General features: G+C 37.3%; 1 protein-coding gene across 1 annotated transcript in view; it reads right to left on the bottom strand.

The window, feature by feature from the left end:
- The window catches only part of LOC136768110 (cadherin-12-like), a 169,096-nt gene that overhangs the window by 46,121 nt on the left and 106,284 nt on the right, over nucleotides 1-16,691 (bottom strand). Inside the window, exons 5-7 of the mRNA XM_066722166.1 lie at nucleotides 10,716-10,835; nucleotides 5,415-5,582; nucleotides 3,557-3,744 (exon numbers count right to left, since the gene is read on the bottom strand). Coding sequence (XP_066578263.1) covers nucleotides 3,557-3,744; nucleotides 5,415-5,582; nucleotides 10,716-10,835 — 476 coding nt within the window. The remainder of the gene's footprint in view (nucleotides 1-3,556; nucleotides 3,745-5,414; nucleotides 5,583-10,715; nucleotides 10,836-16,691) is intronic.

The following is a 16,691-nucleotide window of genomic DNA, read 5'->3' as shown; positions in this document are numbered from 1 at the left end:
TGCCCCTCAAAGAGAAGATGGATGAGTAAATGATTTGATGAGACTTTGATACTCAACAGTGTTTATGGTTTGTGTTGTTAATGCACCTTCATTATTTAAGCAAAATCCACCTTACAGCAGTGTCATTCAACAATTTGTATATACATTTTTTAAATGTTCATTTTATATTATTTAATTATCTTTCAGAAAATCAGCTTTTCAGCATTTCAAAACAATACAAATCAATATGTGCCTAGTCGTCTTTCTGCTCTGTTTATAATAGCCTCATTGCAGATGTATTTTTTTCTTTTTTCTTTTTGTTTAGAAACACAGGGAAACTACAACTGTACAAGAATGAATGGAGATATCCCTGGACTATTGTAATCAGGGCTGGATCCCCAAATTCTAATTTGTAAACCTGTTTACTCTCGGTTTATTTATTAAACACTTAACTGGAGTATAATTATTTTAATTGGGTGTTTTTTATTGATTCTAATTCTTATTAGAATATATAACTACCACTATCATTAAATAGATCATAAAGAATTTAATTATCAAATCAATTTGGAGTTACATTAAGTAACTGAGAGTTCAGTATGTAAAACCTTAAAGATATTGTGTCTCTTTGGGACTGGGCTCAGGAATCACAGATATTACGCACTGATCTGCACCACACATTTATGAAGATCTTAAAGCTGTCTTAATGAACTGAAATTAAATGAACTATACATTGCGGGGCACAGGAAACTTTTCATACTCTCTCTGCTCAACCACAGGAATGGGTGGCCGCCAGCTCTACTAGCATAGCTAGGAACAAGGTCACACCAGCTTGACTATGTCGTGACTAACTAACTATATACATCACGGGGCGCAGGAGCCGCCTCATGCACCACACATGGAACACAGGAGCAGTTGAATAGCACAGCTAGCGCAGGGCAACTACAGCTCTTACCGTGTGAATAAATTAACTATGTACACAGCGGGGCACTGGAGAAGCTCAAGCGCCCTCCGCTGGAGGACAACAGCAGCAGTCCCCTTGCTCCATGGCGTAATACAGCCAGAGCGGGCAACAGACCTGCTGACCAAGGAACTTTATACACAGCAAGGCAGCGAAACTTGAGCGCCATCAGCTGGGAACAGCGGCAGTGATGCTCCAGTCTACTAATCAAGGACAGAGCCACAGACCTGCTGTTTACACAATATATACACATAGCGGGGTACAGGCCAGATGCATAAGCCACCGCAACACAATGTAGCAATGAACGAACTATATACAGGGCAGCCTCTTAGGGCAACACACCTGGAGGCCACATGGCAGACCTTAGAACAGATCAACAGGGTTGTCAGCAAGTCCAGGAGCAGCTCGCCTGGGTGTTTGACCAGAAGTCATATTCCAGAGGAACTCGGTTCAATAGCTCCATGCAGGATGCGCTAAACAAGGGCAGACTGGGAAAATAAATCAGGAGCCAGAGCCTGTAGGGTACTGGGGCTCAACTGAAGCCAACACCAGGTCCCAGTGCAAGGGACCGGTCCCATCACATCCAGCCTGTAGAACCAGACAAACTTAAGCGGCAAGGTCCAAGCTGCAGCCGCACAAATGTCTGCCAAGGGGGCACCCTGAAAAAGGGCCCACGATATGGCAGTGCTCAGACAGACGGGGTGGGCAAGTTGCGTTGGCTGCATGCGGCACAATGGCGGGGGCGGGAGGAGGAGGAGGGCGGTCTCTCCATCCTGCCGAACGCACACGTGCATGAACCAACAAGTGTGCAGCAGGGGCACTGGTCGGTGTTTGCACCAGGGGACACACAACAACTGGGACGCTGCCTTGAAAAGAGGAGCACCTAGTGGCACTGGCTGCTGTAAGGGGCATCTCCACCCGGTAACACTAGTGGACATGGGGGCACTGCAACACCAAACCACACATAACCTTGCTGTTGTTTCTGGACAAATGCTGTGTATCCAGACACCGCAGTGTGGGATACAAGTGCCGCGTAGGCCCGAAGGTTAACCACACCATGTGTGCCGAGGTTTCCGGGGTCACCAAGTGACATGGGGTCCGGGGGCCGAGGGTAGTAGGCCACCAGCCGAAGTGCGGCCTAAAACCGAGGCCTGCACACACAGATGAGAAACAAAGCAGAGCTCGATCCAAGCAAGCTGAGAGAGCGAGATCTCCTACAGCCTCAGTTGCGGGCTGTAGTGCGGGCTGTAGTGCGGGCGCAAGCCGGCGGAAGAGCACCTCACGCGGGCGAGATCTCTTATGACACACCGAGGCTCCGGCCGGGCAGCCGGGCTGCGGATTTTACTGCCGCTGCTAGTGCTCCTGCTGTGGAGGAAAAAGCCCTGTGGACAAAAAACCAACACAGCAATCAGTTGGAATATATAAGGCACTACATAGACACGACTATTTATTTTTAAAAGCTCTATTTGTTTCGAAATTGAAAACGAAAGCACAGCCGGAGCCCCGGTGCATGGACGGAACAGAATCGGATAGCTATCAAATAACTAACACAAAAACAGATAGACACAGTGGTGAAGATGGTGGTGAACAACACAGCTGTGAAGCCAGCCAACTGAATACAGAAAAGACAGGTAAGGTCTTATGCACAGACAAGACATAGACAGCTCACGTTCTCAAGTCCAGTGAAATGGCAAAAGAGGACGAACCTGCGCTGACGTCACGTTTTATAGAACAGAAAGTGGGAAGGGACCTGTTCTGAGTGACGAACGCAGGGGCCAATGGCAGCTTTGATACAGAAACTTTGCGCAGAAACCCCTCCCCCTTGGGCAGTGCTTCCGACTTGAAAGACACCATGTATTTTATGCAAGTATATTACCTGTGTCTTTTGTGAGGAATGGTTTGAAATTGTATATTATTCAGCATACAAGTGGTTAAAGCTATCCATATGGTCCATGGTGTTCTTTCACAATGAAGTTTGTCAATTTCCTCATAACTCAGATAAATACAATAGATTTCCAATACTTTCTGGGATGCCACGTTCTTAATCATCCTGAGAGTATCACTGCAAATCTCACAATAACAGCATTAGATAACATTGCATACAGGTAAACAAAACCGTGACTTGCTGTAGGCAATGGTTTAGAGCAATTTCAAAAGTTAATCTTAAAAATAACACACACATTTTGAACAGGTTTCAAGTAATTCAGCAATTCCAATTTTTTTTTTTTTTTTTTTTTTTTCCAGGATACAAATCTCATAGCTAACCAAGAACTTATTTTAAACCAAAGATTATCTCATGAGATAATCTTTATTGTTCCATGATATGTTCAGAAAATACCAAATAATCATATTTGTTGAAATGAGTGATCCTCCCTACACAAAAATGTCCTTAATTTAATCAATATTTTGATTCTAGTATATTTGTTTATACAAATACCCTTTAAAAGGCCAATAAAAACAATATGATCAAAAATATTAACATTATTTGTGGATTGTTTAAAGTGCTTAGATATTAGTTTGCCAGTAAACTTAAATACACATTCAGCATGAACCTTGGTTTTGTAAGAGGGATTGTTTCAAACCATTAAAAAAATAAAAAAATATATATGTTCAACATACCTTTTTAAGTATTAAAATCCCTTCCTGACTGTGTTCATTGGTTGTGATATCAAACATAGTACCACCATCTCCAGGAACTATGGTGTATTCCACTTCAGCATTTTTACCAGAATCAGAATCGTGAGCTTTAATTCTTCCCACAGCTGATCCAACTGGGGAAGACTCTGGCACTCTCAGGTGGAAAATACCTGTAGTAACACAAACATATCTGTCTAAAGACCTAAAACATTTGACATAAAAAGGCGTTTTCTGAATGTTTTTGGCACGAGAATGCATGAAGCAAAATAAAATACCATACAATTAGGACCATGCTTGTTTCATACTTCTTCACAAGGAACGATCTGAGGTAAATGTTAAGAATTGCAAATTCATTGTGTAATTTTTACCCAGGTACTTACTCACAATAACATGTAAATCTGGATTCCATCCAACCAACAAACAAAAAAAAACAAGATTTGGAACTGAATTCAATACACTGGACCATCTGCAATAGGGTTTAAGAAATACTCTATGGCTTTATTTCACAGAAACTAAAACACAACATATTTCTCCTCAGGCGTTATGTGTAAATGGAATGTGAAGGGAAATTAATTTCAGACCTGATTGTGGATAGTCATTTTGAAAATATTTTAGCTTAATTTATTGTTTTGTTTTGTTTTGGGGTTTGTTTGTTTTGAGGGGGAGGGAGTTGGAAATTAACTTGACTAGTCTCTTGAAATAAATAACAAAATAAAACATTTTACACAGTTACAAATTACAATCACAGCTTTTTGCTTTAAGTAGGTGACTAGTTTAGAAACAAACACAAATAAAATTATATACTTTGGAATTCCTGAACTCCTGTGCCTTCACATAGTTTTAAATTAACAAATCAATACTTAGTTACTGCCCAGCTTGAAAGTGTGCTTAAAAAAGAACAATTATTTAGTTCTCCCTCATGGAAGGAAACTCAAGTGAGTCCATGCTGAAGTGTACTCAAGTTGTTTATTTCACATATCTGCATATTTTATGTGCACAACTGTTTGCTTGACTTCACTGTGCCTCTTGGTAATTAAATTCCATGTATTTGGAGTTGTGCTTGTGAGAATGGATCCATTGTCGTTGTATGTAGTGAAATGCTATTGTATTCATACACTGCTGATTATATTATGGTTCAGTTAGCCAAAGCAGTGCATTTAAATTATGTTATTCATGTCAGTTTGGTAGCTGCTTCTGTCTTTAAAACTAGTACTATTGTATGGTAGTTTAGATAATACATGCAGGTTCACTTCTGTTGAGCGGACTGTCATGGTAAAAATAAATTGTCATGATATGGATTTATTTAGTTTATTTGGTTTTACAAATGTTGTATACAATATATTGTAGCTACGGAAACAGACTTGTTAAAAACATATTATATTACTATTTTGGTAAATACTATTTCCCTTAAGTCCACAAAAGAGATTCTAAAATGATAAATGTGCTAAACATACTGTGCAGTTGACAGCTTAAATATGTGAAATGCATTAAAGCTGATGCTGTGATACATTTGGTATGCCAAAGCAAAAACAAACATCAAAAAAGTTGAGTGCTTTAGATTTCTTGGACTTTTAAATATTAAATAGATATGCAATTCATAAACAATTAACATTTAAATGGCATGTAAAAAATGTGTTAACATATATGAAGTAGATACAATCAAATAATATGCTATTGCAAAAGCAGCTATAATAATTTGTTATGACGAAGCAAAAACAAATGAAAAAACAACAACAATGTTCCTGCAACATAACATGCATGTTATGGTACATTGTGTATTGTCTGGTAGTGCAAAACAAATGACTATAGGTTGCTGGAGGGAAAAAAAGAATGCACTTACTTTTTGGAAATCGTGGTGGATTGTCGTTGACATCGGAGAGAGTAATATTGATAGTGGTAGTCCCAGCCAACCCTCCTAGTTGTCCTCCCATATCTTTAGCTTGGATAATAACCTGGTAAAGCTCTTTCACCTCCCTGTCCATGTTCGGCAAAGCTGTTCTTATTACACCTGCAGGAGTCATACAATTAAATTAGAACAAAAGGGAAGAATATTCAGTGGTTAATGTCTCCACTTTTCAGGGAGCTATGACCAAAAAATAACATTAAAAACCTTTGGAAATAAAGGCTTAAAGCACGTTGATGTCAAATCTCAGACACATTTTTATTTAAAAAAAGGGACAGTTCCATAATTCCATAACAATGTAATCTGATCAAACAGTCCTTGTCACAGCAGTAATAGCTTGTATATATGTTTTATCAAGAGTATATAAAACTCATGTATGATCTTACATTACTTTATGGATGTAATCTTCGTATTATTACTAAAATCATTATGTATTCATATGCACGTGTACGAATGCAAAGCAAATGCCAGGAATTTTGATTAAAACCCACATGATGTAGGATCATTTAATTGGACTGTTGCGAAATTGTGAGTAATATCAACAGACAAGCAACTCCGGGAAATTCAGGTTTCTTGACATTACCACCCCAACACAGAGTATGAAGAATGTAATATTGTGAGGGAGTATAGCCTACCTCCACCAGATAACCATTTGTTCCTCTGCAGGATATGTCACTGGACAGAGACAAATTTGGATGTTAACTAAAATGCCAATCACAGCAAAGACTTGATCAACTATTACACATTCCTTTCCATTTGTTTTAAGAATGAGATGCTGCATGGGACTTTAGTGGTAGTGAGTGTCCCAGACATATTCTGAAAACTGCCATTCATATTATGCATCTCTGTGGATATCAACGTTATTTGTCCAAATGGTTTTCAGTTATTAACAATTACAGTCATGACTGATTGAACTTTTGTTTTAATGTCTCCCTCATACGCATATGGTGCAACATGAAAGTCATTAAATATATAATTCACAAGGTCACAATATATCATTAAGACAATGTAGAATAGCATTTATGTTTGAATGATATTTTTTCTTAATATATAAAAGGGATTTAAGAAACATGAAGAAATGTTTGAAGCATTTTGAAAAAAAAAATATCCACACATTATGTAGCATTAATATTTCTCTGGGCATTTGGATTTCTTCCAAAAATATTAGCATACACTAGATTTACATCTGTTAATATTTCACATTGTCCATAGTTGTGTCGACATAGTACTTAAGAGGCATAAACAGATGTTGCATTTGACAATAGATAAAATGGGTTAGGAAATATGTATGTCCTGATTGGCTAATGTTGTTTCTAAGCCATTACATTATTTCAGAACCAGCAACATGTAAAATTCTCAATTAGTCCAAAATAAAAAGCCTTATTTCATTGAACAGTTGAGGTCAGTTGAAGAATTCAACTACACAGTGTCAACAACTAGGGCAATATTGAATTGTGCTGCTAGCCATTCATCGGAGTGAAAAGTACATTCCCCTGGTAATTTGAATTACAATGTTTGCCAATATATTAATTACATGGAAGTAATTCATACAATTATGTGCAAGGGATATAGAACAGGGCACAAGTGTACTTGCCTTGGACATGTTTAAGTGACCTGCTGAGAATGCTGAATGTGTAAAATATTTGTATTATGGTTTTATTGAGGCATCTTATACACTTTACAACAACATCCCCATATTTTACAATTTGTACCTGTATGTGAATTTCGTCTTACTGTTTTAACTTAATTGCATTTGCCATCATGAAAATTAAGCAGGGAATGAATCAGTTACTCTGAATATGATGTACTAAATATGAACCTATTTATTTTAGTTTGCACTATCACTTGCTTTAATCTGCAAAACAAGATACATTAAAGAAGCAATGGGCTTTTCTAATACATTTATATACAACAGTATATTATTGATTGATTGATTGACTGATTGATTGATTGATTTGTTAGAATGTCTGACCTTTTCACAGTTTCTATCGACCATTTCTGCACAACTGAAGTAATGGAATGTCTAGTTCTCCTAGCATACTCACATGTCAATTATATTACAGGTAAACAACAATGTATTAGTGAATGGTTTTATTGTGTGCAAGCTATTCTCAAGGTTCAATATTGAAAATATGAATATTTTTAATATTACACCTTATCTCTGACAAGGGGGAGTGTTACACACCCTTGTCAAATAATGCAAAATTTTAAAACATTAATATTAATTCTGTAACATCAAATGTATTGAGGAACTTTAGTTGGAACTAAAGACACTTCCTTAAATCCTGTCTTAATATCCAGCATATGTGAACGTTTTGCATGCTACTGTTTTTTCAATAAAATAAAAATATATTGATTTTGGTTACAGAACTTCCACCAGCCTTCAGAATGTTCTGTCATGATGGTGTATTCACATTGTCTTTTAACATACAAGGGAGGGCACTGAAATTCCACTGAAATTCCCTCAGGGAGATACTGTTTTAACGCTGCTGAATTGGAAGAAGGTCATGGGAGGCCAAGATTGACACAAGATTAAATACAGGGCTGCAGGAATACTGAGTGTTGGCAGTTGCACTTACAAGTCTACACTGCTAACCCACAACTGTAAAAAAGAAGCGGTTAATTAATAATAAATCACCCTAATCTGAACTGACTCTCCTGATCAACTAAGTAAAACTGATTCACTTGATCTGATTAGTGGCAGAAGCAGTGAAGAGCTATTCAGAATTACCTATTTCATTTGGCCAAGTCTGTGCAAATTAGGGTTGTACAAACCTTGAAGCAAACTTCTTAGCCTTGTTAATGTAAGGCAAATTGGCAGAGAAAGCCAGTGACATTATTAAAATACAAATCAAATGCATTTAAATGTTTCCCATTGCTCTGCTTCAATGACTTGCTGTAGGATTTAAATCCCTTCCTATGACAAGTATTCTAAGAAATCCACATAGCTTTGGATTCTTTTATTGTCAGGGGTGTATTATGATAATCAAAAGCCACCATTAAATCACACGTGACTTAATACTTCATTCAGTATAATTCTGTTTAATCCATTCCATTAGTTTATTCATTTACTTATTGAATGAAAGAATAAATTAAACTATTCCACATATCATTCACGTATGATAGTGAATGTTTTTTCTTTAAATCCATTAATTGTAGAATGCACATAAAGTGGCTATAGGAAGTATTCACCCCCCTTTTCACTGTTTTTTTGTGTTTAAACCTGAATTGTTTATGCATTTAAATTGGATTTGATTCACACAACCTACTACACACTTTCACTGGGGGGCGGGGGAAAAAAATCAATTAAAAACAAAAACCTGAAAAGACTGCATTAGATAGGTATTTGCTGTGACACTCCTAAATAAGCTCTTGTGCAACAAATTGCCTTCAGAATTCACACAAGTTGAATGGAGTCCATCTGAATGCACTAAAAATTGTTCACATGATTTCAGATTAAATATACTGGTCTCTGCAAGGCCCCACAGATGTGTAGTGCCTTCAAAGCAAAGTTACCACCATAAAGACCAAGGAGCTTTAAAAAAAAAACCTCCAGGATAAAGTTGTGGAAAGGCAGAGATCAGGGAAGGGGTATTAAAATATTTCGAAGGCATTTAATATACTTTGGGGCACAGTCAAGTCGATCATTAAGAACTGGAAGGTATAAGATGTGGTGAAGTGTGTGGACTGGTGACACAAGCAATGTATGTCAGCTTATGCCTGTCGAAAGCCGTATTCGCCTATGAGGCCTTCGGTACCAGTGTAAAGCCCTCTAGAGGGCCTCGGTCTGCAGACAATAACCTCCACAATCATTCCTCATGCAACTCACCTGTTGTCAAACACAGGTGTGGTCAATTAGGCCTATAAAGAGGCTAAGGGGAGAACAAAGGAAGAGAGGTGGAGAGGAGCAGTAGCTTTAACAGTGCTGTGTCGAGAGAGCCATAGCTTGTAATTGAGTGAATGCAAAACTATACACTATGATGGAGGTTATAGATAAAGATGTATAGGCCAAGAGAGATCTATAAGCCAAAGAGACCATTGGTCTATATATCTTTTCATCGTGCATAGTTTGGAACTGGATGTGACTGTGAAAGCAAACAGTACTTCAGGGACTTTACCACAGACACTACGCAGAATCTGATTAGAGCAGGCTGTCCTCCCAAACCGAACAGCCGGGTAAAAAGGCATTGGTCAGAGAAGCTACCAAGAGGCTGATGACAACTCTGACAGACCTACAGTGTCCCATGGCTGAGGTGGGAGAAACTGTCCATGTATCACTGGAGTGGCTTAAAAATAAGAGCGTGAATGTCAAAGTGCAGACGTGATTCCGATTGAGAATCTGAAGACACTTGAAGATTGCTGTCCACCAATGATCCCCATTCAATGTGGCAGAGCTTAACCCTACTCTGTTACCATGAAAAAAGTTACATTGACAGTGCCAATGGGGTGGGGTCACAGAGACCCCATGGTACCACAGCAGGGTTAAACAACATTGCCCAATCCAGATGTGCAAACCTGGTAGAGACTTACCCCAAAAGACACTCTGCTGTAATTGCCGCCAATGGTAGTTCTACCATGTTTTGACTTGAATACATCTTTAAAGACATTTTGGTATATTTTTCTTTAATTAACTGTTGCCTCCACAATACATATTCATAGTGTTCAGTAGGTTGTGTTAATCAAAAGAAAATAAATCTCCCATTTAAATGCATCAAAATTTCAGGTTGTAACAAAACAAACAATGAATGTCCAAGGGGTGGTGAATACTTCCTATTGCCACTGTAACTATACCTCATTATTAGGGTGCACTTTAATACCAGTGGAAAAGTTGATTACTTAATGCATTATCTTTTATCAATTTTATTTAAATCACTAGATTATCATCTGAATATTTTAAACTACATTGCATATTGGGATATCTTCTTGACATGTACTTATTTGTGTTATATTAATGCAGGTTCTTCTTTTTCTTAACAGAACTATACATACATTGAACCAAGAAAATTACCATAGTTTGTCTCAAAATGTTTGTCCAAAAGTATTTTGCGAAAGGACTATATTTGTCCATCACTATATATCTATAACAATATAGTGGTCCACACTAAATAACAATTTGAATATGTGGATAGCTTATCATGTTAACATCTTTAAACCTGTTCAGTTGAATGCGAAGTATGATTTCAGAGTAATTTCATGAATGAAAATATATAATAGAATAGGAATAGGACAATTGCTTACCTGTTTTAGCATCCACTGAGAAGTAGGGCTGTCCTTGTAAAATACTGTATACCACCCGTGCACTGTTTCCATATGTGGGGTCGTCGGCATCTGTTGCAGTTACTTGCATCACATAGGTACCTATATAAACAAAAATCTGTGAGTGAGGCTGGCTGGAAACAGACTGGGGAGGACAAACAAACAGGAGGCATGGAGGCAAAGAAGGAATATGGTAGTGACCTCAGTGTAGCACAGGTCATGTGTAGCTCTACTGTATAAAATGAACCTAAAAGGTAGTGACACAACAGAGCCATTTCCCAAGCCCCTTAATTGATAAAGACTGTTACAATCTGCATGCTCTTTGCAGAATTAAATACATTTAATTTTGTGACTATCTGTTTACAACTACTTAACATGGTAAAAAGAAAATCAGTTGCCACAGAGCAGTCCGTTCAAATTTTATTTATCAGCTTTACCAGAAAACACTCAGACTTATCCCCAATTGCTTGTAACTGTCTTTTATCACAAAACATCCTGTAGCTGGAATACAGTATGCACTGCACCAGGCAAGGAAGGTCAGATGCATAATCCACTCTACCTGTCTGATGATTACAGGAACATCAGACTAAATTGAACCTTACTGTAACTGTTTCTATGTCAAATAAAGATATAAATATTGTAGTATACAGCAGGTTAAAAAATGTAATTGTAAATCAAAACATTGATTGGGATCTCAAAACACAAAGTGCTTAGAAATAAGAATTACAGTATAATGTAATTACCCCATTAGCAACAATGAGAATGAATGCAAGGTTCATTGTAGGTGTAGAATATTGCTTCCCTAAGAGTGGGAATGGCTCTCAAAGAAATACTAATGAAGCTCAAGTAGAGCACAATGGTTTAAAGATAACCAATCTGAACATAAAAATGGTATGATTAATAGTTTGATTCAATCAGTTTGCTGTAAATCTGCATACAATAAAAATAAGGATAAACAAATAATCTAGCTCTGGTAGCATACTCCATTATGGTAAGATTGGCAAATGTAAAGTAATGAATCTGACCTGTTTGCTCATTTGCAATTTAAAATACAGCATACACATAGCCTGCATCGCATGCATAATATTTACTTTCCATACTCACTGAGCTTCAAATACATTTTCCAAAAAAATATTGTTTTTCATTCAGTATCCAGTTTAAATGTGTTTGCTTTGGGACAGTCTATTTTAGACTGTATTAGCATATTATGTATTAGAATTTTCCCCAGTTTTGTGCGAAGTATATCAAGACCAGTGTTTGATATTTCAACTATTCAATTTTAATTGTTTTCCATTTCAATGCAAACCTAGAATTAATTCTGTTTTAATAAATATACTATACATACTATGTTTCTTTATGACATGTGAACAAATATATATGTAAAAAATATAAAACTGAAATATCTTAACTGGATGATTCTCCACCCCCCTAAGTTAGGCTACTACTTGATGGAAACCCCTTTGACAGAAATGACACCTGTACTTATGTACTTACCTGTACTTATCAGTCTCTACTAACTATGTACATGAAAACTGTCCAAGCTCTGTCAAGTTCCTTGGAGAACACAGATGGACAGCAATCTTCAATCTCGGTATGTGATTTTGAAGGTGATTGGTTACATCTCAGTTAAATTAAGGTGATGGACACTTATCAAACTGAGCTATTTCACTTTATTTTTAATTGATTTTCTACAAATTTCTACAATATTTATTTTCACTTGAAAGTTGTGGGGTAGGATGTGTAGATACATGTTTTATTGTTTGGTTTTTTGTACTGGATTTTAATTCCAGACCATAAGGCAACAAAAGGTGACATTTTTCAAAAGGTGTTAAGACTGTATACAGTATGTACACTCACCTAAAGGATTATTAGGAACACCATACTAATACTGTGTTTGACCCCCTTTCGCCTTCAGAACTGCCTTAATTCTACGTGGCATTGATTCAACAAGGTGCTGAAAGCATTCTTTAGAAACGTTGGCCCATATTGATAGGATAGCATCTTGCAGTTGATGGAGATTTGTGGGATGCACATCCAGGGCACGAAGCTCCCGTTCCACCACATCCCAAAGATGCTCTATTGGGTTGAGATCTGGTGACTGTGGGGGCCAGTTTAGTACAGTGAACTCATTGTCATGTTCAAGAAACCAATTTGAAATGATTCGACCTTTGTGACATGGTGCATTATCCTGCTGGAAGTAGCCATCAGAGGATGGGTACATGGTGGTCATAAAGGGATGGACATGGTCAGAAACAATGCTCAGGTAGGCCGTGGCATTTAAATGATGCCCAATTGGCACTAAGGGGCCTAAAGTGTGCCAAGAAAACATCCCCCACACCATTACACCACCACCACCAGCCTGCACAGTGGTAACAAGGCATGATGGTTCCATGTTCTCATTCTGTTTACGCCAAATTCTGACTACCATCTGAATGTCTCAACAGAAATCGAGACTCATCAGACCAGGCAACATTTTTCCAGTCTTCAACTGTCCAATTTTGGTGAGCTTGTGCAAATTGTAGCCTCTTTTTCCTATTTGTAGTGGAGATGAGTGGTACCCGGTGGGGTCTTCTGCTGTTGTAGTCCATCCGCCTCAAGGTTGTACGTGTTGTGGCTTCACAAATGCTTTGCTGCATACCTCGGTTGTAACGAGTAGTTATTTCAGTCAAAGTTGCTCTTCTATCAGCTTGAATCAGTCGGCCCATTCTCCTCTGACCTCTAGCATCAACAAGGCATTTTCGCCCACAGGACTGCCGCATACTGGATGTTTTTCCCTTTTCATTTAATGAAAATGTTGACCTACCCATCTTTTGATAAATTACAACCCCATTCTCTAGGGTATGTTTTCAATAGACAGAAGGAACTTGCCTCAAGAAAATAAAAAAATTACATCAAGAAGTTCTTAGACAAAACTGACTATATTTCAGTTTTGCTGTATTTTTAATTAGTATGCAATTATTAACAAAGATGAATATGTTTTATGTATTTTATTTTACTGCATAAACCATTACAATTTATAAACCAGTAATTCAGTTACTTGGTTGGTTAAATAAATACAACACAAGAAGCATGTTTTTATATACAGATCTGGAAATAATTAAGAGACCACTTAACATTGATTTCTGAACTTGGAGTAGTCTCTTAATTTTTTTCCAGAGCTGTATATGTATGCCAAGAAAAATCAACAACAACAACTAGTGCAATCTCTCTGTCATACTGTGATGTGGGAGTACTGTGAAAGAATGAGAGGTTTTGTGCTGCAAGGGGGAGCAGCCTTTCTGATCCTGTTGGGTTGACACCAATTTCAAATATAGAATTATGGGGGTTGTGGGGGGGATTTAAAAAGTTGATGTCCACACTAAAAGCATTCAGGAGAGAGTAACACGTTGGATTTGTCTCCACATGTGTTTAACCATTGTTGAGACACTTTTGAATTTTTTCCCCACAACCTTTTAAAATTTTTATTATATATATTTATCAAAGCAATTAAAGGAAAACCATGAGGTGGTAATTAAATTATTCAAGTGTAAGGCCAAATTATTGTGCTGGTTTTACAGAGGAGTACCCAAAATAAATTATTCTCATCAACAGTCAATCCTTAAACATGACAATCCCACTGACACTGTGTCTGAGGGGAAGAAAATGTTAAACATTTGCAATAAAACTGTGATTTAAATGTGCCTCACACTTGTATTTTTAGTGCTGTTGCTCACATGGTTTTCAATTGGTATGGCAGGAAAACACCACATTAGTATTGAATATTGTTGTATATAATTTATTTCACTTCCAAAACGATCTAAGACTAGATACCTTCCACATTTGCTCCAACTAGTTTTTTGGGAGACCAATCTTCTAAAGGTCTTTGATCAACATCCTTATACCTTGATATCCAATATCAATATAGTTTGGAGATATACTACAATATATATCTGATGTATTACTTTTAATACTTTTCACATTTTGCACTGATGTGTCAATATGGTGTAAATGTCAATATGGTCAAAATGGGTCTGTGAACAAGTATAATTCCCTCTCATAAAGTGGGCAGATGAAATCTAGAGTTGGCTACTCCTCCACTGTTTACTTAAACATCCTTTGGCAAAACATTAATTAAGATGATCTATCTATCAAGATAGTAAGATATAGATAGAGAGAGAGAGAGAGAGAGAGAGAGAGAGAGAGAGAGAGAGAGAGAGAATATCTATCCATCAGCCTTTCCCATAGGGGAACACACACAACTACAGGGCAATTTAAAGTAGCCAATCAAACAAAGCAGCATGTCTTTGGGATGTGGGAGGAAACCAGAGCACCCAGTGAAAACCCACACAGACACAGGGAGAACATGCAAACTCCACGCAAGCATCCCAATAGCTTTGAGGCAGCAGCATTAACCCACATGCCACCCTATTTTGTTATCCATTTTATGTAGTTTACCTATTTTCATATTCATTACGTTTTCCTTAATTAAAATGTATATTTTCCCATTAACCATGCAATGTTAAATTTGGCATCTGATCACAGGCAACATGTATCGTGCAATAGAATCTCAACACTATTCCCTGACTTATTTTGGAAACCTGATACTGATAAACGTATTTCTGCTTTATGTGGGTGGTTGTTGCTGGAATAATGAGTTGCCAGCAATTGAAGGATTTGGATTGTGCCTTTTATCCAGGACTATGATGAGCACAAATTAAAAAAGTGTTTCCTCGCTGTGTGATCAAAAGATGATGAAACAACACAAAGCATAAAAACAGATTTCAGAATCAAGACCGACGTTTGGAAAATTACATTTAATGTTTCTGATCTTTATCACAAGTATGTGATTGTTCTAATGCATGGATCAGTAACCCAAAGAATGGAAAGATACTTTTAAGACTTCAGTACATTGTATTGCTAAATTATTTCAGTCATATTCTTCCTTCTACTGGAAGGTTTTATATATAATATTAGGAATCTGTTGTGCATTCAAGAATAATGGTATCAAAGGTCAAACTGACAATAATTGATTTATTAATAAATTAATTGTCAGTTTGTCCTTTGATACCATGATTCCTGTAAAATAAAACAACCTGATTATATCTTATATCACCACATAACTGCAAGTATTAGACAATTTTATTTTAACTGAATCAGAAAATGGCTGTGGTCAACAGAATGCATTCAGAGCAGAATTGTAGCGCATTAAGCACTGCAGGGTAAAATGTGATATATGGGTATAGTAACAGTGCAGTTAGACTGTTATTAATTTCAATGTTTGAAAATTAATGGAGGCCCAGGCTGGATCCTGTGAACTACCTGCAAGTAGAAATTTTAAAAAAAGGAAGAGATGGCAATAAAACATGTCCTTCTGTCCTTTCCTATAACATTAAAGGGGAGCTGAAACAAAGCACAATGCAGCCTTGTTGATTTTCGAGTACAGGCCCAAAGGCTAGAACTCGAAGCACAACTGTACTCATATTCAGTACAGCAGGGACCCATTCAGCTCATTGCTGCAATTCATTCCGTGTCCTTCTGTTGGAGCTGCTAATGCTCATGTCTTTATTTCCCATTATATTTTACTTCGGTTAAGGTTAATTACCATACTAGGAAACAAAAATAATTCCTTTACCCTGAGATTTTTCAAAATGTATGTATATCTATCTGTCTATCTATCCATATCTATATCTATTATCTCCCTGTCTATATTAATATGGTGCCTATAGCAAGTCTACACCCCCTGTCAGTGCCTGAGAGTTTCATGCATTTAAATGAGGATTTTTTCAATGCATCTACACACCATAGGGGAAAAAGGCGTAAAAGTTTTGGTTGTCCAATATCCAATATCATCATTGGATAAATCTCTACCCCCTGATTAATACTTGGTAGAAGCACCTTTGGTAGCAACTACAGCTGTGAGTCTTTTGGGATAGGTCTCTATCAGCTTTGCACACCTAGATTTGGCAATATTCAGTGGCG

Source organism: Amia ocellicauda, chromosome 2 (genome assembly GCF_036373705.1).
Source record: "Amia ocellicauda isolate fAmiCal2 chromosome 2, fAmiCal2.hap1, whole genome shotgun sequence".
Classification (NCBI taxonomy): domain Eukaryota; kingdom Metazoa; phylum Chordata; class Actinopteri; order Amiiformes; family Amiidae; genus Amia; species Amia ocellicauda.
This window is presented reverse-complemented; position numbering and strand designations above follow the sequence as displayed.